Source organism: Castor canadensis, chromosome 17 (assembly GCF_047511655.1).
Source record: "Castor canadensis chromosome 17, mCasCan1.hap1v2, whole genome shotgun sequence".
Taxonomy (NCBI): domain Eukaryota; kingdom Metazoa; phylum Chordata; class Mammalia; order Rodentia; family Castoridae; genus Castor; species Castor canadensis.
The window spans coordinates 8,835,740-8,858,212 of NC_133402.1; the positions used below are offsets into that span (position 1 = coordinate 8,835,740).

The 22,473-nt window shown below is 49.7% G+C and overlaps 2 protein-coding genes across 10 annotated transcripts in view; one reads left to right on the top strand and one right to left on the bottom strand.

Moving 5' to 3' along the window:
• Window positions 1–865: 865 nt before the first annotated feature.
• Window positions 866–13,708, top strand: Nubp1 (NUBP iron-sulfur cluster assembly factor 1, cytosolic). 2 transcript variants are annotated; one of them, XM_020179849.2, is made up of 11 exons: window positions 866–945; window positions 1,023–1,127; window positions 2,426–2,559; window positions 5,709–5,777; window positions 7,979–8,011; window positions 8,937–9,027; window positions 9,553–9,707; window positions 11,003–11,113; window positions 11,314–11,416; window positions 12,794–12,877; window positions 13,430–13,708. In XM_020179849.2, exons 1-11 carry the CDS (start codon window positions 924–926, stop codon window positions 13,486–13,488), a joined length of 966 nt encoding a protein of 321 aa, XP_020035438.2. In that variant the 5' UTR covers window positions 866–923; the 3' UTR covers window positions 13,489–13,708. The 2 variants fall into 2 exon arrangements, with proteins under 2 accessions (XP_020035438.2, XP_020035439.2); XM_020179850.2 differs by lacking the exon at window positions 12,794–12,877.
• Window positions 8,280–22,473, bottom strand: part of Tvp23a (trans-golgi network vesicle protein 23 homolog A) — a 33,294-nt gene continuing 19,100 nt past the window's right edge. The window contains exons 3-10 of one of the 8 annotated variants that reach the window (XM_074059879.1): window positions 17,134–17,278; window positions 16,558–16,647; window positions 16,217–16,345; window positions 15,109–15,237; window positions 14,487–14,546; window positions 13,411–13,816; window positions 12,710–12,857; window positions 8,280–11,632 (exon numbers count right to left, since the gene is read on the bottom strand). In XM_074059879.1, coding sequence (XP_073915980.1) covers window positions 14,487–14,546; window positions 15,109–15,237; window positions 16,217–16,345; window positions 16,558–16,647; window positions 17,134–17,278 — 553 coding nt within the window. In that variant the 3' untranslated portion in view covers window positions 8,280–11,632; window positions 12,710–12,857; window positions 13,411–13,816. Of the gene's footprint in view, window positions 12,858–13,410; window positions 13,817–14,486; window positions 14,547–15,101; window positions 15,267–16,216; window positions 16,346–16,557; window positions 16,648–17,133; window positions 17,279–22,473 lie in introns of those variants that run through there. The other 7 variants (XM_074059880.1, XM_074059878.1, XM_074059882.1 and 4 more) reach the window with 7 other exon arrangements.

Genomic DNA, 22,473 nt, shown 5'->3' on the forward strand with positions numbered 1-22,473 from the left:
AATAGTACATAATGATAGGATTGGGGAAAAAGCCACCGTGTGCAATTGCAACATAACTGGTTCAGGCAATGAGGCAGAAGCCTAGGGCAGAAGGGTGGATAAAGGATACTCATAGGCTCCCCGTGTTTCACCCCAGGGTCCCACTCACTGGAGGCACTGGGCAGACATCACCCTCACCAAGTGACCAATTTGACATTCTCAGTAATGGGACATGCTGATGTTATGTGCCAGCACACATCCAGGTGTGTTCTGCAAAAAGAAAAGAATAGTTAACCTGCACCTTATTAGGAGAGATAGTACGGGATATATTTTAAGACAGCTGGCCTGGACTCATCAAAAATTATCAATGTGAGAAAAGAACATTAAAAAGGAGACAAGAGATCTAACAAGGGTACTGTGATTTGATTGAATTCAGGAGAGGGGCAGCTCATTTGGAAAACTGATAAAATCTGAATATAGATTGTATACCGACTAGCTAACAGTATTACGTCAACGTTACAATGCTACTTTTTTTTGGTGAGATTGACATTTGAACTCAAAGCTTCCGCTTGCAAAGCAGGCTCTCTACAGCTGGAGCCACACCTCCAGTCCATTTTGCTCTGGTTATTTTGGATATGGGGGGGTCTTAAGAACTACTTGCTCAGACTGGCCTCGAACCGCGATCCTCCAGGTATTGACGTGATATAGAATAATACCTTTGTTCTCAGGAGACAGATTTCTAAGTATTTAAAAAGACAGCTAGCAACAGCTCGGTCTTATAGGGAGCACAAATTAGACCCCAGCAAACCCTCTCCGCGCCAGGTCTGCGCATGCGCAATCTTCTTATTCCGAGACTCATTTCGCGCAGCTGGGAGGTCACGTTGGTCCCGCGAGACGGAAATGAGGCAGCGCAGCTTCCGGTTAAGTGCATCAACCAGAGCGGTATGATGGAGGAGGCGCCTCACGGTGAGCTCGCGGAGTGGGCGTGGGTAGTGGGGCTGAAAGGACACGAACTGCTCTAACTGTGATTCGTTTCCTCGCAGGCTGTCCAGGGGCTGACAGCGCCCAGGCTGGCCGAGGGGCTTCATGTCAGGGATGTCCCAACCAGCGTCTGTGTGCTTCTGGAGCCGGCGCTGCTCCGGACCCGGGTGAGGAAGGGGCGAGGCCTGAACAGGAAGTGACTAGCGCATCCCCGGAAGAGGCGGGGCTTAGGGAATACCGTGGGTGGTAATGAGAGGGCGGCCCTTGAGGCTATATTGTGCATATATTAAGAGCAGCGGTGCTCGAGTGGGCGGGGCGTGGAAGTCTTGGCGGAGTGAGGGGCGAGGCCTTTAAAGGGCAGTTGCGAAGGAAGGTGGCGGAAGTGGGGGCGGAGCCGAAAGATCAATGAAAGACGCGGAATCAAAGAGGTTAAAAAGGGGCGGGGAGAGAGGTTTGAGTAACTGTAGCCTACCGCAGTGCGCAGAAGGCAGACATAGGAGAGGGGATAGGCCAGCGCTGAGATCAGGGAGCCCCTGGACCTCAATTTTGGCGCCAACAAGACAGAATTCTCTTCCTTTTGAGGGTCGAATCTCCCATTCAGTAGGAATATGTGTTAATCACCTCCCAGGTACAGCGTCTGTGCTGGGGAGACAGCTTGTGATCAAGCCATTAAATCACTATGACAGTAAGTGGTAGGAAGCGCAAATTCCGGGGTGGGGGGACTTTGAGACCCTACTTAGAAGGATCTTGAAGCGCAGGAAGCTGAGGCAAGCATGGTGGCGCACAGCTGTAATCCCAGCACTCCAGAGGCTGAGGCAGGAGGATGGTGAGTGCCACACCAGTCTGGGCTACATAGTGAGACCCTGTCACTCTCTGATTCTTGGGTCCACTGCAAAGTGACCTGGAGCAAGAGTCAACCTCTCTGAGTCTTGTGTTCCTCTTCATAAATGGGAAGAGATTATAGAGTGTCATTTGAAGGATTTGAAATAAGAGGAAATACTCCAAGCACAGTAAGTGATGGTTTCAGGCTATCTGTCAATTTCTCATCCTCAGTACTGTTGACATCTGAAGTCTGGTCATTCTTTGTTATAGAGTACTGTCATGTGCACTGTAGAACATTTACAGTGTCCCTGGCCTCTGTGACATCCAAAAATGTCCCCAGATGTTGCTGAATGCCCCAGGTTGTGAACTTTACTCTGCAAGGTTCTACTCAGGAGCTGATGGAGGCTTTGTTCAAACATTCCCTGTCCTCTTGGAGTTTATGTTCTAGTCAATGAGGTAATCACGTAAACCAATTAATAAGACAATTCAGGAGTGATGGTAGCCTAATTAGAAAATAAGGAAATGGTATCTCACACAGGATCCTTTGAAACAACCCAGAGGACTTAGCGTCTTCTCGCCCATGGGAAGTGTGGCAGTCAGGAGTTAGACAGGGACACCGTTATCTGAACTGCTTTCTTTGCAGCCATAGAGGAAATCAAAGAGAAAATGAAGACGGTGAAACACAAAATCTTGGTGTTATCTGGGAAAGGCGGCGTTGGGAAAAGCACTTTCAGTGCCCACCTGGCCCACGGCCTAGCAGAAGACGAAAATACACAGGTGGGACCCTGGGAGAAACTGGGAGATGATCCTTCTGTCTGGGGTCCATGATAGTTTTCAGAGAAGCATTCTTTAGACGAAGTGAAAGTGGCTTCTCTGACTATCTTGATCCCTGCAGAGAAGGAGCTGTGGCAGTCAGCTGAGGTATTTCACTGGGTTCTTGAGCCAAAAAAGTAGAGGGCAGGTATACATCTCCTTGCATGCTGGTGACATATATCATGTTCAGACTTTGCCTCTATATTAACCTCTTTTGGAGCCAGGAATCTGAACACTGTATTCATTGTACTAAACGCAGCCCATCTCCTGTGAGCTAAGAATGGTATTTACATCTTTAAATTACTGCTTTTAAATTGTTACATAAGTCCCTACGTATTATTCTTGATTTTGCCCTTAAGGCATAAATATTTTCTATTAGGCCCGTCAAGAAAATGTTTGCTGATCCTTGGACTTAGCCATTCATTTCTACCCCAGTGTACAGACAGCGTGAAAACTCAAGTCACTAATGCGCCTCCCTGGGTGATAACTTTAATGAAGGTGTGGGGGGTGAACTAGGACACAGGCTCCGAGGTGGACGGCCCAGTTTCACACCCCAACTCCATGCCCTAGGGCAGGCACCAGGCTCGGTCTGCCTCGGTGTTCTCATCTGTAAATGGGCTCAGAGGAGTGAGAGAGATGAAATATGTAAAGAGCAGCGCGGCACCTGACAGCTAGTGAGCATTCCGTAAATGTCCGTGACCCCATTGTCGTTACACTTCACCCCACTGCCCGGTGTGGGAAGGTGGTGATGATTCCTGCCTAAAGATGTATTTGTTGTCCATGCAGAGCAGATTAAAACATCCTGCCCATTCCCTGTCCTGTTAGGCAACACTCTCTCACCCTCCGAGGGTCCAATTTGCATTGCCTAGTTTGGTCAAGAAATCCATCTTCTCTGTCCATATTTGGAGGGTAGCTGTGGCCGAGCTCTTGCCGAGCATGCACCAGACCCTGGGTTTGAGTCTTACTACTGTAAAAAATGAAATCACGCAGAGTACTCTCTGCTTTTAGAAGCTGTTAAAAGTGCTCTTAAACAGCGTCTAGACACTGGCTCCTCCATTCTGCAGTGGTCCAATGTTAACATCACTCCTTCCACATAACGAGCTCTGAGTCCTTGCTGCACACAGCTAGACTGCAGGACCCTGAAAGAAACACACCAGGCAGCGTGGAGATGTGGCTTCCTAAGCTGTGTTTGTGTATGTGGTAGAGGTTAAAAAAACAAGTGTAGGAAACTGTTTTCCCTGGGCAGACTGCCATAACTGAGGGCCATGCTATCTCCAGTGGGCATGCGTTGGCACACAGCCAGCACTGAACAGGTCATTTGGAGTCAGGTAGCATGATTCCCTGGCCTCGGTCCCTAAATCCTCGCAGAGGACAAGCTGCAAGACCATTCTGTTTGTCATCTCATTTGGAAAGGACCTTGGATGAAGGGAACAGAAGTGCAAAACAGCCCCTGGGTCCCAGGCAGGTGAGGAGAGCTATAAGGAATCTCCATAGTCTGAGTTTGAGCCAAGGGACATCAGGAAGTCACATGCCAGCCTTCTACTGCCAGTGTCACCAGCTCCTCTAAACAATGATTGTGCACTGTGTCAGGTGTGGTGAGAGCCTTTCAGCTTATAGACTCCACAGCTGAAGGGAACTTGATCCCCCAGACTCATTTCACAGATTCCAAGCCTAGGTAGCTGAGGCATGGAAGAAAAACAGCTTGTGTGGGTGACACAGGCTTGGGAGACCAGAATTAGGACTAGAACTCTTTGTCATTTTAAGTAGAATTTGGGGGTGTTGGTTAAAGGGAAGCTTAGGGTTCCCACAGCCCCACAGCCAGGGCTTTCTCTTGCCATCAGCTCAGCTGCCCTGGTGAGGAGCAATGGCGGTCCCTTCTCAGCAGGGCTCTATGTCCCAACCTAGGCGGGACAGAAGTCCTGGCAGTACCTGAAGGAACCATCCTGGTGGTCTGGGCACAGAAACTCCTCAGTGGCCTTTCAGGTTCCCCCAAAGGGAGCATGTTCCATCTGAGGATTGCATTCTTGCCTCATTTTACTGTCCTCTATTTGGGTATGGACATGTCCTTCCTCAAAAGAACACTGATGAAGCTGTTCCTAGAAGGAATGGCATGAGAACTGGGGAAAGCTTGCTGGGGTTGCATTGACTACACTTCCCAGGTCTCAGTTGCTGATGTGACATGTCTGTGAGTCGCTAACACACATCACCCAAGGCTTGAGATGAAGAAGGTGAAGGAAGAGACCACACAGAGGTGTCTCATTTGCTGGCTCACTGGGGTTCTGGGCTGGTCCAGCAGAGGGTGGAGGATGCAGGCTGGGCTAAGGGATGAAGTTTCCTGGAGCACGGGTTCGCCAGGATGAAGAGGATCAAAGGGGAAGCAAGGAATGGAAGTAGGGCAAGATACAAAGTTACCCAGAGGTGCTGCTCTGAGGTGACCCAGCTCCTGGGATACATGCTAGCCCTGCCCTTCACAAGACTCACAATGGGCATCTCAGACTTTTATCAGACCTGGAAGGCAGGGCATTGGGCTGAAGAGTTCACCGGAATCACCAGCAAAGACCTTCCAGATTGCTTCCTTCTTTTGTTTCTCTTGGGAACTGATTGTTCCTTCAGGGTTCTAGGAAAAGAGGGCTTGACCAGAAGTCTGCTCTGGCCTCCTCTCAGGTCCTGTGGCGGGTGGGAAGAGCCCAAGGATCAGACTTTGATTCATGCCCCAGCTCTGCTCTTCAAACAAGTCACTGAGTCTCTGTGAACCTCAGTTTCCTCTTCTGTAAAGTGGAGCTAATTCCCCCCACCCCAGGACTGAGTAAACAGTGACTGAACCTGAGTCTCCAAGTGACCTCACACAACATCCTAAGATCTCTCCAGAAGTGCGTGGCCAAACTTGTGGTTGAGAACAGGGTTGACAAACTTTGCCCTACGGGTTTTGAGCCTTCCTCAGCCTGTAAGGTCCATATTATCTCTCCCTCATAAGAATGTGACTGCTCCGAGTTTGACCCAGCTTCTTTACCTTCTCCCCCTCCCTGCCACATCCTTTCCTCTAACCCTGTCCCCTCCCATATCTTGAGATGTGGGTTCATTGATGTAACCACCTGGCCTCTTCTTGTTTCCAGGTTGCTCTTCTGGATATCGACATATGTGGGCCATCGATTCCCAAGATAATGGGATTGGAAGGAGAACAGGTAAGAGCTCCCTGTCAGTCAGTACTTGGTGAGTTGCTGTCTTAGGGGAGCCATGCAACACTGACCTGTCAAACCTAACAAGGAGGAGTAGAGCCCAGGCCTCTGCATGACACGATGAGTGCTGATCCAGTTATGTGCAGCAGCCCCTATGTCCCTCACTGGCTGCTGTGAGCTCAGGCAGGGTTAGCTATAGTCTATCCGTGCCACTCCATAAGACTGGTTTCCATGCCTTCTCAGAAGGGAAGGGAAACAGCGAGTGAAATGCAGAAGTGAGAGGCGGAAATTCAGCTTTGACTGGGAGTGCTGGGCCAGGGTCTGCTCGGATCTGTCCCTGGAAACAAGGGAATCTTTCTGTGCTGTGGTCTCCTTGGGGAACTGAGACTGCAGGGCCAGCAAGTGTCATAGACGAGGACAGGGCCACCACCATCTGCAGAGGCCAGCCCTTCCTCCTGGTTAGCAGGAAGTTCCCAGGAGGGTCCCTGGTGGTGCATGGAGGTGAGGCCGGGGACTCAGTGTCCAGGGCTTTCAAAGCTGACTTCTCTTTACTTTGCACCAGGCGCTGTTTTCAGGATTCAGTGGCTAGCAGGGCAGATAAGCCTTGCAGAGAGGGCAGGCGACAGAGCAGAGGACCGAAGCAGGGGAGGGGGCAGCTCTGGGAGGAGCTGGCACTACACGAAGAAAGAACTGAGGAGCACTCTGGGCTGAGGGGCCAGGGCAGGAGCGGAGCCTGAGGCCGCTGTCCTGTCTTTAGGGAAGGTGCGTTCTGGCAGCATCTGAGGGCACTGGGAGGGCGGTGATGCCTCACTCAGGTGAGACAGCAGGATCCAAATGTCCTCCGTTACCTGCACCATCAGTACCACATCTGCAGCATACACGGTATAAACTGTTATAGTTATTAATTATAGCAGTATTTCATACAACTGAAATTTAGCCAGGTGTGGTAGATCATGCCTGTAGTCCTACCTCCTCAGGAGGCCAAGATGGGAGAATTGTGTGAACTCAGGAGTTCCAGGCCAGCCTGGGCAATATAGCGAAGCCCCATCAGAAAAGACAAGTAGAAGTTTTTAAATGATGAGAGAAAAGTGAAACAGAAGCTCCACTGTTCTATTGGATCTTCAGGTTTCAGATCAGTGACTTAGTTAACAACTACGAACAAAAGTGAATAGGGTTTTTAAAAAAAATAACTGTCGAAATCACTCAGAAAGGACCACATACTGATGACTGCACTTACATGAAGTGTGCAGAATAGGCAAATCCATAACAAAGCAGATTTGGGGTCACCTGAGACTGGGGAGTGCAGGAGGGTCAGAGCTAAAGAATACAGGGCTTCTTCCTGGAGTCACGAGAGTGCCCTAAAGTTGACTTGGTGTGGATGTGTAGCTCTGCAGTTATGCAGAAAGCCCCGAAATCGTACACTTTCCATGGGTGAGTTGTATGGTACATGGGTCAGATCTTAATAAAGCTGTTTAGAAAAGTAAGACTTCAAAAAAAAAATCAGCCTTTGGTTTTGGCTGTTGTATGTTGCTCTACACTTAGTGTTTCATCCAGGTGTAGCAGTGTACCTATAATCCAGGAGGCAGAGGAAGGAGGATTGCAAGTTCAAGGCCAGCCTGGGCCACACAGACCCTGTTTCAAAAAAAATAGAACAAAGCGTAATTCCTAAGAATGATCTGTAATTGGAAGTTGCGTAAGTTCTAGTTTCATACTAAAGAGGCCTTAAACCCCAATAAGAACCTATCAGAGGGAGGGAGTCCGAGTCTTGAAGTAGCCCCAGGGTTTCCTGGTGACCCCAGCTCCTCCTTAGGGACAGCAGGCTGGATCCACAGCTCAGGCCAATCACAAGCCAGGCTTTGAACCAACTGTGCCACTAAGGGTAATTCCCTTTACTCTTGTACTTTTCGGGGAGAGAAAAAAAAGCAACTTGGTTGCTCTACAGTTAACTGTTTTCTTAACAACCCCCAACCAATTTCTCTTTACTCTTTTCAAATGCCTCAGAATTCTCTTTGAACTTGAGTAATCTTGGTTCCTTGACCAGAGCAGATGTGGGAAGCCAAGAGACTCAACTGAATGGCACCCTCCATTACCCCAACTGCTCACACCATCCCTTGTCAGGGATTTAGCGGGACTTTGTGCGATGGATATATTGCAGGAAACTATTCTGTCTGTGCGTAATGTCTCACAGTATGTCCACATTCACACAGGTTCACCAGAGCGGCTCGGGCTGGTCTCCAGTGGTGAGTTTTCTCCTCTTGGCCTTATTGGCAGTGGGGGGATGGGGGGCAACAACTGTACATAATGGTTTATGGCGAGCTGGCAGTATTTTCCTCAACCCACCTACTGATCAACCCATAGATACTTGTTGAGGTACCTTTCCAGGCACAGGGGAGGTAATTAAGACCAGGGACTGGCAAAACTTTGTCTGTAAAGGAGCAAAAAGTAAATAATTTCAGCTCCTGTACCTACATATTCTGCTGGTGTAGCTCAGAAGTCATAACACGTGACTGAGTGACCACACATGTTCCAATAAAACTTTATTTAAAAACTGGCTGGGCATGATGGCTCATGCTTATAATCCTAGCTGCTTGGGAGGCTGAGACTGGAAGGATTGAGGTTTGTGACCAGCTTCAGCAAAAGTTAACAAGATTCCATCTCAACAAACAAGCTGGGCGTGGTGGTGTACCCCTGTCATTCCAGCTGCGTGGAAGGCAGAGGTAAGGAGGGTCACAGTCTGAAGCCAGCTCAGGCAAAAAGTACAAGACTATCTGAAAAATAAACTAAAGCAAAAAGGGCACAAGTGGTAGAGCCTACCTAGCAAGTGTGAGGCTCTGTGTTCAATTCCTAGTGCCACCAAAAACCAAAAGCAGTTGGTAGTATCAGGTCATAGTTTGCAAACCCAATTAAGACCGTCGAAGTGACGGCATTACCTGTCATACTGAGTTGCCTGTTGTTGCAGCACAGGCCTCACAGGCCACTTTCAGATCCCCTTACTGTGCTGACCATTTCAGAAATGGTCTGCAGAGTGAATAGACTCAAGGTCACATAGTCACTTTGCCCCCAAAATAGTTTTTTCAGCCAGAACCCAGACAGAGGCCACAGGGAGGTGCCACGTTGTGGTCTCGAGTACAGTGTGTCTTGCCCTTGCCCCTGTTCCTTCTGCAGTATGTGGAAGACAACCTGGGTGTGATGTCTGTGGGTTTCCTGCTCAGCAGCCCTGATGATGCTGTCATCTGGAGGGGACCCAAGAAAAGCGGTTCGTCACCTCTGCTCCTCTTCTCACATTCTTGGTTCCACTTATATTTTGACCTGTCATGGTGGCAGCAATCACCTGGGGGCCTGTGGTCATCAGTATTCCATGGTGCTGGGGAGGGAACCAGGGCCTCACACATGCTGGGCTAGCACTCCCCTCCAAGCCACACTCCAGCCCCAGTGTGCTGTTTGTAAGCAGGGTTGCCTCTGTCCTCCCTGGCTGAAGAGAGCCGAGAAGCAACAGTTCCCATTGTAACTTTCAATATTGGTTGTGAGTTTCATCTCCTAAGGTTTCTAGGGTCCTAGTGTGGCTTTGTGATAGCTTCTGTGTGTCAGAGAGAGAAGGGTATGAGCTGAGACTGGCCAGGTTGATTAGGATCAAGACATCAGGTGATAGGAAGGCAGAGTGTCCTCTACTCACATCACATGCCCCATGGGGACAGTTGAGCACCACTGCCATAGAGCATAGTGCTCTGAGGAATCACTGCAGAAGAGGAAGAGAAAGGCAGCAGCCTCCGCTCCTCTCCAGGCATGATCAAGCAGTTCCTGCGTGACGTGGACTGGGGAGATGTTGACTATCTCATCGTGGACACCCCGCCAGGCACATCCGATGAACACCTCTCAGTCGTCCAGTATCTGGCAGCAGCACATATCGATGGGGCTGTGATCATCACGACCCCCCAGGTAAGTGAGCACCCAAGGAAGCAGGGTCTAAACTGTGCTCTGCGTGGGAAGAGACACTGGCCTCATAGCAGCTCTTCAGAACTTGGGTCCACAGGCACCCCCGGCGTGGATCCGCAGAAACCTCTTGTTGACAGCTGTCTTGGGGGCGGGGGCAGCTCAGGTAGAGCAGGCTTAGTGTGCACAAGGTTCTGGGTTCCATCCGCAGCACCAAAGATAAACAAAGAGCCCACCCTTAACATTGTTCAAGACGAGGGACAAACTGAGCAGGTACCAGCCTTTCTCTGAAAACCACAGAGCTCCCCACTTTTGTAACACTGTTTCTGAAAAGATGGCTTCAATGTGGGGACAGCCGCTTTCTCAGAGCCCCTCACGTCCAGCATCGCACAGGTAGAGTGGTCTGTTAGGGATCACTTTTAACAGCAGCACAGTTTCATTCATAGGACACCAAGCAGAGAACCACAGAGTGCAGTGAGATGAGAGACAAATAACAGGCAGTCCACCTTCCAGTGAAAGGCCTTTTGCTCAGGGCTGAGAGCTACGTGTGTCTCAGAAGGTGAGGAGATAGCTTGAAGCCCTGAGCCTTTCCAGAGCCACAGAAGTTCAGGAGCAGCCATTCCTGGGAGTAAAGAGCCAGACCAGCACTTGGACTGATGAATGGCAAGAATAGGGAGGGAACGAGGCAGTTTGTACACAGTGACGTGACACTGTGCCTATGATGAGCAGTCAAAGTGCAGAAGGGTCTTTGATCCAGAGGGCAGTGCTCCTTCTCTTCTTCTTGTCCACAAAGCTGAGTTGTACAGTGTCAGTCAGGGCTCAGTAGTTTTTCTCTGAAGGGCCGGCAGTAATACTTCAGGATTTGTAGCCTGTAACATCTCTGATTCAGTGGTGCCATTAGAGGGTGAAGGCAGCCCCGACATCTGTAGAAGAATGGACCTGGCTTCTTCCAGAAGGGCTTGGGCGGCAGAAGCAAGCAGCCAGCCAGGTTTGGCCCCAGAGCATGGTTTGCAAACAGCATGCACTTTTGTCTCTGGGTGGAGCGTTCGCAGGAGGTAGAGAGGCTCACAGGTCACTTTTCTCCAGATCCTCCAGTGTTTCTGTTCAGCTGTTCATGTTTATCCTCATGGGATTTATGAGAAATCAGTGATTAGAGCAGGGCTATCGGGCACTCACAAGCACTGACTGAGTGGTACAGATCTCCAAGGTGCATAATGACAGGCCATCTCCCTGGCTATGTATATGTCCGTTTCTTGTCTTTGATTTTCGAATAACTGGTCTGTTTGGCCCTGGGACCGTAGGAGGTGTCGCTCCAGGACGTCCGGAAGGAAATCAGCTTCTGCCACAAAGTGAAGCTGCCCATCATTGGGGTGGTGGAGAACATGAGCGGTTTCGTGTGCCCCAAGTGCAAGGTGAGGGTGCAGCCCGAGGGTGGACACACTGATCCTGCTTCCCCAACCCACAGTCTTCAGCTGTGCGCTGAAGGAAAATGCCCATGTTGACTGGTGTGTAACTTCAACATGAGCCATTGCTTCAAGGGCTTCTGGAAATGTGAGGCATTCTCGTTATACTGAAGCAAAATCAGGTTTTCTCCACTTCATTCTCCTCGCAGAAAGAATCTCAGATATTCCCTCCCACGACCGGGGGTGCAGAGATCATGTGCCAGGACCTGAAGGTCCCTCTCCTTGCCAAAGTGCCTCTGGACCCGCACATAGGTGGGTGAGTCGGAATGTCCAGTTCCCACCAGCACCAGGTGGGGCATCCCTGTCCACTCAACCCTCACAACATGACAAATGGAAGAGGGACATTGGGGCCAGACCCCACGGAGCTCATGGCTGTCAGCACGCCTGGGAGGGCTGGGGCACGAGGAGAGGATTGTGCCATCCAGTGAGAGCTGAAACTGCAAAAATGGGCGATGGTGCTGCAGAACCCTGTGGGGAAGAGCCAGAGCGGCAGTTTGGGGGTGCCTGCCTCTTGAAAATGGGAAAGGGGAGATGTTCTGAGGATGGGAGGAGCCCCAGAGAACCCCAGCCACCCCAGGCACCTAGAATAGTGCCTCATTCCCACATCTAAAACTACTTCTGTGCTACTTGGTTCCCCTATAAAATGCAGAAAGTGCCAGCTGCCTTCTAGCCTGCCGCAGGGTCAAAAACACTCACCAAGCAGCCACCCACAGACCTGCTAAGAGTTTCCTTCATGTTTTATGGGAGCAGGGGTCTGGTGAACGAGTGAGCAACAGAGTGGCTGCCCCAGTGCGCAGCACCGTCACCCTTGGCCTATGCCTGTGCCTTAGGCAGGTCTCTCTACATAAAATTGGTGGTCAACAGATTTATGAGGGGAAGTGTGAGAGGGGACAAGGGGGCCTGAGCCTGTGCTGGAGGACGGGGAAGTGACTGCAGCCCATGGGAGCTTCTAGGTCTGCAGGAGTCTCAGCAGCTGTGCAGGCCACAGGAAAGTTAGGTACAGCATCAGGGCGTCCTCAAGCCCACTTCTGTCAGAGTGGCCATTTCTTCCCTGGGGTAACATGGGATCGTAGAGACAGGAGCCACACAGCCAGGAAGGACTAGCAGTGCATTCTGCTGCTGTGGATGACCTTGAAGATGAGCTCATACAGGGGAAAGACAGATGAGGAACGTGGCCTGTGTACATATGCCACGTGATACACGTTTCTAGACGCCCAAGCACCAGGACCTGTTGAGACTGGCTTTTCTGGTATTTTCCTTTGACATTCTGTACTTTAAAAAAAAATTGTGAGCATTTATTATCTTTTTACTGAAAAGAATTAATCTCTTCCTCCCGTGCCGGGGATTATCTGATCTCTTACACAGACTCCTGGGCTGTCCCCTGAGCTGCTGAGTCACTTCTCTGTGGGCGGGGAACCTGCCTTCGCCACACACCACCCAGCTGAAGTGCAGCTGTGGAGAAGTGGCAGCCAGTTGAGGCCCTTGGGATCCCGATGTTCTTTCCTAGCTTTGGTCTCCACGAGTGGGGTGGGTGTCAGTCATTACTTGTCATAGCCACAGAAAGCCCAGAGGTCTGGTTGCACTGCATCCTCTTCAAGGATCTTGTTTTCTTTCGTTTGTCTCTTTAAGGTAAGAGCTGTGACAAAGGCCAGTCTTTTTTTGTTGAAGCGCCGGGCTCACCAGCCACATTAGCCTACAGAAGTGTGATTAAAAGTAAGTGTTTAGAGGCTTTGGTGAAGCCAGCCACCTCTGGCCAGGAAGTCACATAAAAGAGCAAAGTGGGCTGGATGGGGACAGCCTTCCATTTAGAATTAGGTGGTCACCACCACCACCAGCCTCTGCTGGGGGCAAAGGGGAGGTGGGGATTGGGATGACCACAGAGTCATATCCTCAGCCCAGGAAGTCTTGAGAAATCTCCCAGTGTGTCAGTAGTATGAACTAATTCATAGATTAAAAGACATGGGGAGGGTGAAACCTATGGTAAAGAAATACACCTCAGTAAGGCTATTTAAAGATTGGTTTATGGGCTGGAGGGGTGCTCAAGCAGTGGAGTGCCTGTCTAGCAAACATGAAGCTGTGAGTTCAAACCCTGGTATCGCCAAAAACAAAACAGAACAAAATAAAACAAAAATAAAAAATTAATTTAAAAAATCCTAAGCCACAGTGAGCCAAAGCAAGTCCATGAGCACGCCAGATTCTGCCAATGGCAGCCCCAAGGCAGAGGCAACAATAGTGAGAGCTCTCACCTGTTGTCTTGTTTTCCAGGAATCCAAGAATTTTGTAGTGCCCAGCAGTCAAACAAAGAGAACCTCATCAGCTCCTGAGAACACAGGACATTGCCGAGGAACCTGCCAGTGACATGTCTGCCACACCTGGCAGCGTGGGGATGAGTAGACTCTCAGGTACAAAAGGAGTGACACTGCCATGGTATGAAGTCACTCTGAGATGCTTTAATCATCTGTTTCCCGTGCAGTTTCTTGAGCTCATAGGTATGAGGTATGCTTCACACGTGCCATTATAAAATAAAATGTATCCTCCATCCTGTCCTGTGAGACTGCTTCTGGACACCAAAGGACTGGGGACAGGGCTGGCAGCCCACTGGGCAACGGAAATGCCTGTCTAGGCCATTTCTGCCTCTGATGATGAGTCGGCCTAGGAAGGAACCAAAGGGATTGATGTGTGCTTTGATGTAGAAAACAGCATTGCCACACAGTTCCCCATCAGATGTAGGGAAAATCTAGGCAGCGGCAGAACCTGGCACTGGGGTTCACTCTGGGATCAGTACACACCGTGCAGCTGGGAGCCATTAAAAATCCCTTGAAAAAGCCTGTAAGTCAACCATAGGACAGAGTCTGTGGTCTGTGTGTACACCCTGTTAGTAATATGTGCACAGTAATTTCCAGGGTCACATGCAAACAATTTTCAGGTTTTTTTTGAAAGACAGATATAAACTCTACATCCTCATGATTCAAGGACAAGAGACATGGGAACTGAGAATAGTTGAGGGAAGAGTAAATTCCTGTTTTCCACACCACTCTGAGAAGAAAAGTGGAAGGTGGGCAAATCCCCCATTCTTTCCCTCCCATTCTCCATCTCCTCCCACCCTTTTACACCTGCACATGTGGTTAGATTTGCCTGGGTTCCGTAAGGACTGTGGGACCCGTCTGAAGGCCAGTGGGGCTGCACCCCTGGGCAGTCCAGTGCAGTCTGACTCTAGCCTTGCTATAGCTGGTCCCCAACACTTTGCAATGGATCTTGGGCACAGAGGGACAGGAGATGTATGTCCCCAAGTTCTTGGGGCCACCAACCTGGATTATCTCACCTAATGTTGATGGATCTCCAGCCCCTCAAGCCCAGGCTTCTGAAAGTCACCTGGGGAGCCCTGCAATGGGAAAAGCCAACCATGGCTTCTGTCCCGGCCTGTGAGCAAGCTGATGGGAGACCTGCAGACCTGCGTGCTTCCTGTCTCAGCAGCATCATTCAAGTCCAAGGTGGCTCAAACCTCTACAGGATGAGCTTGGTCAAGTCTAAATACTCACCTAGTTCTTCTACAATTATCTGCTAACTTCAAAAAATCCTTTGCGATTATTTCCTTAATTCTGTGGTTTTTAAAAATCACTAAAAATTAAATGGCAGTCACAAAAGGACAGACACTTGTTGACTGCACCAATGTGAGGTCCTTACAGCAGGCAAATCCATGGGGACAAAGAATAGTGGGTGCCAGCGGCTGGGGCTGGGTGGGGAGTTGGTGCTTAATGGGCAGAGTTTCAGTCTGGGAAGACGGAAAAGGTTCTGGAGATGGATGTTGTGATGGGTGCACCCGCTGCCAGAACTGCACTTGGAAATGGTTAAATGGTCAACTTCGTGTATGTTTTACCATAATAAAAAGCACAGCAGTGGCAGCCTTCCTTCACTCTGCATGTCCTGAAACCTCAGTAACTCACCGTCTGGAACACGGTCTGGGACAGAAAACTGGCTGCGACTTTGCTGATGTCACTCTCGCCTCCCATCTTACAAAGGATGTAGCCATAGAGGTTGGCAGCTTGGAGCGAAATCCCAGCGATCACAAGAGCCTGCGCCCGGGCAAAGCAGAGGAGCCCTGCTGAGAGCAAAGGTGACAGGAGGGGCCCTGGCCTGTGCCTGCACAGATACCCTGGACAGTCTGTCTTCATCTCTGGGCTGTCCCAGCTCATAGGGAGGAGAGGAGAGCAGAGAAACCAAAGCTGCCCAAGCTCACAGAACAGAGGTTTGGAGCCCCACTTGTAATTACACTGTTGCTCAGACCCTGCCCAGACATTTTGTCTCCACTGAATAGACTAGACCATGGCAGTGAAATAGCAGACCTCCAAGATAAAACTTCACAACTCTTAGGCTTATTCCCACCTGGGATGGGATATAATGCTACATGTTTAAGAAAAAGAAAGAAAGAAAACTCCTTCCTTGGGGCTGAGGATGTAGCCAGTGGAGCCCTTGCTGAGCATGTGTGAAGCCCCGGGCCTGGGTTCAATCCCCAGTACCACAAAACAAACGAGTGAAAATCCTCTCTTACCAGCCTTGTTCATAAGAACCCAACAGTCATAACGAAGCAATGATTGTTACCTAATGGAGGACAGGCAGAACGTGGCACTGTTCCACCATAAAAAGGAATGTTGTACTGATGGACCTTGAAGATAACCAAAGTGAAAGCCAGTCACAAATGGCTGTGCATTGCATGACGCCAGCCATAGAAGGCCCAGAGGGGCTGGGGATGTAGCTCACATACGCGGCTCTGGCTTGATGCCCAGGGCCATGAAAAATAAGTAAAACATCTCAGAATAGGCAAATCTAAACAGAATATGGGTAAGTGGGTGCCGGCGGGGCAGGGTGGGGGGGGGGTTGAGGGGAAAAGTGACATAGTGATGTCTAAAGGATACAGAGTGGCTTTGGGGGGGATGGTTGAAATGTCCAGAAAGTGCTATAATCTATCAACCAATAACAAGTGACAGAACCCACTCCTGGAGCCAGTGCTTTGTGGAGTTGTCAAAGAACTTCAGGCTCAAGGTGCTGCCTTACCAGCCACTTCAGCTTCAAGGAAAACAGGGCGCTGAAGAAGAACAAGATCCAGATCACGGGGCAGATGATCAGGCCAAGCCAGAAGATCCGTGCTTCGGCTTCCGTGGCGGTGACGTGTTGTGAAGAGACCTGGAAAGGAATTCTGCTTCAAAACCAGCAAACATGGCCATAAAGGCTGTGACGACCATGCCCATTTCACACACGCCCTGGCTATATTATGTTCACGTTTGGCAGAGCGCCTGCACACGTGGGATTTGCGTAGGGTGGGAATCAGACACAACTTCACGGGCACCCACGGCATCTTCCCAGGTCCCGCCAGCCCCTCTGGTCATGGAGCGCACCTTTCTGGCTTCAAACACCCAGTGACTTTTCCCATCTTCATCTATCTGGTTCCACCACCGAAGGCCCACCAGGAGTCTTCCAGTCACATTCTGAGGCAAGTGGACAGAAGGACCATGAGGTTGCCATGGACACTGAGTAGCCAAGTCACCAGTTCCTGTTAAACCTGCACTCCCCGCAGGAAGAAAGGGCCTGGGGCAGGAGCTGTTTCTCCAATCTGCTTCTGATCTTTAAGCTGACTTTAAAAAGAGACACTCCCCCAAAGCATATGCATATTTGTATGTTCATACTCCATATGCAGTGTTTATGTTGTGGCATATGACGATCCAAAGCCGTGTGGGGTGAACACCCTCATTGGGGCATGTATGTGTGGCCATGGCAGCTGGTACCCGGGAGCCATTCATTAAATACCTGACGTGCACTGAACTCTCTAATGCTACAGGACGGTGCACAAAATCCTTACGTATGTGCTGGACCTTACACCCAAGTCCCTCTGGGTCCCACATGCTTAGGGCATGTGTGGGAACAAAAACCCACACATCCCAATACAGATGGCATCACCAAGAGAGGGGCCTTACCTTCACAGACCAGAAGTCAAAGGACAGGAGGAGGAGCACTGTGACAAAGCAGCCCACGAAGCTCTTGCTGAACCAATCACAGCACACATAGGTGACAATGGCACTCACTCGGAAGAACAGGTGGAAGAACGTGGCCAGGGGATGCCTAGGGGACAACCCAGAGGTACCCTTACTCCAGGAGCCAAGAGGAAGGTGGTTAAACTGTGGTTCCAGCCTCTCTGTGTGGCTTTTGGCGTTTTATCGAAACTCTTGGGCAGAGAGCACCCGAGGCCCCACTCCAAGTCCTGAAACTCATTACCCCACCAGCAGTACTGCTCGCTTGCTCTCCAAGAATCCAGTACTTTCCCCTAATTTGACTCCACGTTCCACTTGCCCTTCTTGGAAACACAGCCACCTTTGAAGTGAAATTTGACTGCCATCGCTTATCTTCCCACCGAGCCGCAACAATGACCAGTTCCCCAAAGGTGAAGTTTGGGTTATTCCACTGGTGGTGACAGCACTCGTACAGCTGCGGGGAGTGGCAGAGCTCTTGTCACCAGGGGGCACGGGCTTCTGGGGAGAAGACATGGCCCTGACCGCTCAGCAGTTGAATGGCAGCACCTGAGGCTGAAACTGAACCTGGGGAAGATGGTTCCTGCTCACTGTGCTTCAGGCAGCAACCTGCCAGAGAGGAGGGGGAGGCGGAGGATACACTGCTTGCACAGCAGAGAGGAGGAGCATGGGGAAGATTGTCCCCCGATTGTCTGGAGCAAATAGCATATGTCTACAGGGGTCAGGTGACAACGGCAGCGGGTGACATGGGCCAGAGAGAAGGCTGTAGTAGCTTTGTTTCTCATTTTATTTTTGGTTTTTTTTTTTTTTTGAGATGGTCTCACTGTGAAGCCCAGCCTTACCTTGAACTCTCAATTCTACTACCTTGGCCTCCCAAGTGCTGGGATTACAAGTGTGTGCCATGCCTGACTGGCTGTCTGTTTCTATGGTGTCCCAATTTCGATAGCACACACAGAGAACAGTACTCAGCTGGGGTGAAGAGAAAACTTCAGCAGAGCCCCTTGATACATGGCCTTAGATCACCACCACAGGGACAGGGGAGGGGGGTGACCTTCATGAAGAGCCAGAATCCAGGCTTGCAGTGGGAAATTGGGTTTTGAAATAATGGCAGCCAACACCAGTTACAACAACAAAAATACTTTAAAATAGTCCTTGGCATTTAAGATTCATCAAGAAGCCTGTTTGTTGCTGGGTGTTGGTGACTCACGTCTATAATCCTAGCTACTCAGGAGGCAGAGATCAGGAGGATCAAAGTTCAAGGCCAGCCTGGGCAAATAGTTCATGGGACCTTATCTCGAAAAAAACCCAACACAAAACAGGGCTGGTGGAGTGGCTGAAGGTATAGACACTGAGTTCAAACACCTGAACTATGGGGGTGAAAAAAAAAGCCTATTTGTTGTGTTGAGTCTTGTGATCAAGTCATTTCAGATCACTGGGAACATGTGTGTTGTTTGGAGGACAGTGTGGATGCAGAAGACCTAAAACAATATCCATGTAGAAGTATACAGTTAACTTCTCAAAAGATGCATAACAGGTGTGTGCTGACCTGAGTAAAACCTGGAGGATCATGTGTTTGAATAAATCCCCGTCCACCCCCATTTTTCTTTTCTTATCTGTGGTTTTCCTAAAATAAAGTGCAGAATAAATTTCAATTGTTGTAAGGTTCTACTTGGTTGGGTTCTGTTCACTGGCCATTTCCTTAACTTGTAATAGGAGGTGTTATTATAATTATTGTTATTCAAACAAAGGCCTGAGCAAGTGGAGCAGGTGTATTGTGCTTTAAACTATGGCTTAAATCCTGTCTTGTGCAGGTTGCTCACTTAGCACCCTCCAAATCCTCATTGACCGGTCTGGGCCCCCAGCTAATACCCACGTGTGGCCTCAGATGAGTTTTCATTTCCAGATTCTGCAAGACCGTGGTGTAGCCCCGCACACCCAGGCAATAGCCTCTGCTCAGTGCCATTGGCTCTGAGCTCTGAGCTGCGAGAGGCAGACACAGCATAATGGTTCGGAGCTGCCTGGGCGCTAGATGGCCTGGTTCCCAATCCTCTCCCTTTGCTCCATAACCTCAACCCCTCAGCTTCCCCTTCTGTACAGTGGGGTTGTGACAGCAGCCACTTCCTAGGACACTAGGTGTGAAGTGTCCATATGAAGTGTTTTGACACACACACTGCTGATAACTGGGGACAAGTATCGCGGCCTGCAGTCACTCCAAATAGTTCCGTTGCCAAGGAGCTACCCTGTAAAATCCCCTTTGGCCACAACACACACACATTCTCTCTCTCTCTCTCTCTCTCTCTCTCTCTCTCTCTCTCTCTCATGCTCAGTCTAACAGGTGACATTTTCCTCTCATTCCACAAGCTAGGGAAAAAGTCTGTTATCTCAAGGAGAAAAGGAGAGAAAATGACACCAGTGTGGTAGGGGACAAATAAATTCCTCAGAGTGTCCAGGTGAGAAAATCTTGAGGGTTTGTTCAAGTCTCCTGTATTGGTAAACCCATTTCACAGCTCTGGGCCCAGGGCAGTCACCTGTTGCCTTGCTCCCTGGAGGAAACATGACTCCAGTTGCTCAGACTCGGGTGTGGGGACCGCAACACAAATTTAACAAAAGCAAAGCACTGTTTTGAGAAACTGAAGCCCAGGGTCAAATCTGACCCCCTGCTTGCTTTTGTAAATACAGTTTTATTGTAAATACAGTAAATACTCATTTACTGGCCAGTGAAACCGAAGTATTTGCCCAGAAAGTGTGCAGGACAGTTAAGTGATGAGCAGGCTCCACTCAGAACTAACTGAAATGAATCAAACTGCCACTCCTGTCCCCTCCCCAAATCCACTTTCAGACACTGAGGGTGGGAGGTGCCCGACTGGCAGAACCGATGGATGGTGCTAGAACTAGAACAGGGTTGTCTCTGGGTACCTGTTAGAACAGTAGTGACTGAAGCTGCTCAGGGAGCCTTCTGAGTCTGGGGGTGCGTCAGGCCTCGGTCTCCTATGTATACATGGGTAAAAATAAATTTGTAACAGGAACTTAAACTGCTTTGCTGAAAAGCACTGACTCCTTCCTTAGGCCCATGACTTAACTAAAAACAGGAGAAGCTTGGCGTCCCTGCCTCCATTTTGCATCTGTCTTTGCTCTGAGCCCTTCACCTTGCACCCATCCTGGAGTCCAGGAAGGACAGGACTGACTGATAACATAACTGATAACAGGGACAGAGGAAACAGCCCCCAAGGAAGGGACCAGCAGGGCCTCCACAGGACAACCACCAGGCAACCATGTCATGCTTATCCTGACCAGATTGCTCTCTCAACCCATAACAGTGATAGCAACTTGTACAGTACTCCTCCCAAACCAGTACTGAGATAATGGTCAACCAGGCCACACCTGGGACTGTAACTATGCACACCTCTCACCCTGCCCCGATTCTTTCTCAGTTTAAACCAAAAGCTCAAGCCCGTGCGCTGGAGACAGCTGAAGTGCTGTCTTCCTGCAGCCGCCCGTGCTGTATGCTCACCCTCCTCCTCTGCCCTTTACGTTTGCCCCCCCTCTCTGTGGCATATGGGGTAAGTAGCCAGACCTGACGTGGAAACCCAGGAGTTGGACCTAGGACCTAAAATTGCAGTTCCAAATTGAAACATTCACTTACAACTCATGCACTTCACATACGCCACACATCCATTTTTTAAACAAATGTCGTGTTGGAAGCCACTGGCCAAAGACAAATCTTTGCAAACCACCGTAAAAACACTGCCTGTGAGACAAGCCAGTGATCCCAGTCCTCTTGATCGCAGGCCTCTGCGTGCACTCAAATGAGCTGAAAACATGTCTGCCCCAGCAGCAACACATGAACATTCACGAAGCTTTCTCCAGAACTGCCAAAACCCAGAAGCAACTGAGATGTCCTTGGGTGGCAGAATGGACAGACGGTGGCCCAGTCAGACAATAGGATGTTAGTCAATACCGAAAAGAAGGCATAAAAAGACAAGGCAGAGCCTTAAACATATAGTGCTAAGTGAACGAAGCCGGTAGGGAACAGCTGCAGGGGGGACTCCACCTCCCAGACATTCTAGAAAAGACAAAACTCTGGGGACAGTACAAAGAGGTGAGCATGGGATTTGGGGACAGGGCAGCTATCCTTTGTGATACTGTAACAGTGGACAGTGCTATCATACGTTTGCCAAATCCCACAGGATGTCCAACACAGAGGGAACCCTAGGCCAGTCATGGTGGTGCCCATCTGTGATCCCAGCACTCAGGAGCCTGAGGCAGGAGGATCATGAGTTCAAGGACAGCCTGGGTTATAAAGGGAGACCATGCCTCAAAAAAAGCCAAATAAAGGGATAGCTACAGACTTTGTTTAACAATACATTGAGCCGGGCATGGTGGCTCATGAGCCTGTAATCCCATCTACTTTCCAGCCCAGGCGAAAAGTTTAAGAGACCCCATCTCAACAAATAAAAAAGCCGGGCATGGTGGTACAAGACTGTCATCTCAGCTATGGTAGGGAGCATGAAATAGGAGGATCAGGGTGGAGTGTGCCTCAAGTGGTACAGTACCTACCCAGCAAGTGTGAGACCCTGAGTTCAAACTCAGTACCATCAAAAAAAAAAAAGTTAAAAAATAAAAGGAGGATCAAAGTCCAGGCTAACTTGGGTAAGAAGGAAGACCTTATCTCAAAAATAACGAGGGCAAAAGGGCTGCAGGTGTGGCTCAAGTGATAGAGCACCTGCCTAGCCAGCAGGAAGCCCTGAGTTCAAAACCCTAGTGCTACAAAAAAAATTACTGGATCATCAGTTGTAACAAACATACCACACCAATGCAAGCTGTGAGTAATAGGGGAAATTGTGGAGTGGGGAGGGGCTTTTGGGAACTGTACTTTCTGGTCAGTTTTTCCATAAACCTAAACTGCTCTCACAACAGAGGCATGGCTGGGCACTGGTGGCTCACGCCTATAATCCTAGCTATCCAGAAAGCAGAGATCAGGAGGATTGCAGTTCAAAGCCAACCCAGGCAAATAGTTCCCGAGACCCTATCTCAAAAAAACCCATCACAAAAAGGGCTGGTCAAGTGGCTCAAGGTATAGGCCGTGAGTTCAAACCTCAGTACCTCAAAAACAGACAAAAACCCCAGAGATACAGGTTATAATAAAGTGGGCAGACACAGGTTGAGGATGGGGTCTCTGGGGGCAGGGCGTCAGCCTTTACACAAATGCAATGAAAACGGGTCTGTACCTGTTCACTGCGAGGCCCGTCCCACGCCTCCCACCAGCTCTGAGGCAGGCCCGTCCTAAGC

Bases quoted from the DNA above. Each gene is read 5' to 3' on its own strand.
- Nubp1 (XM_020179849.2), top strand. From the start codon at position 924: ATGATGGAGGAGGCGCCTCACG. The intron at 946-1,022 runs GTGAGCTCGCGG...GTTTCCTCGCAG, and splicing joins GATGGAGGAGGCGCCTCACG to GCTGTCCAGGGGCTGACAGC. The intron at 9,028-9,552 runs GTTCGTCACCTC...GCTCCTCTCCAG, and splicing joins GAGGGGACCCAAGAAAAGCG to GCATGATCAAGCAGTTCCTG.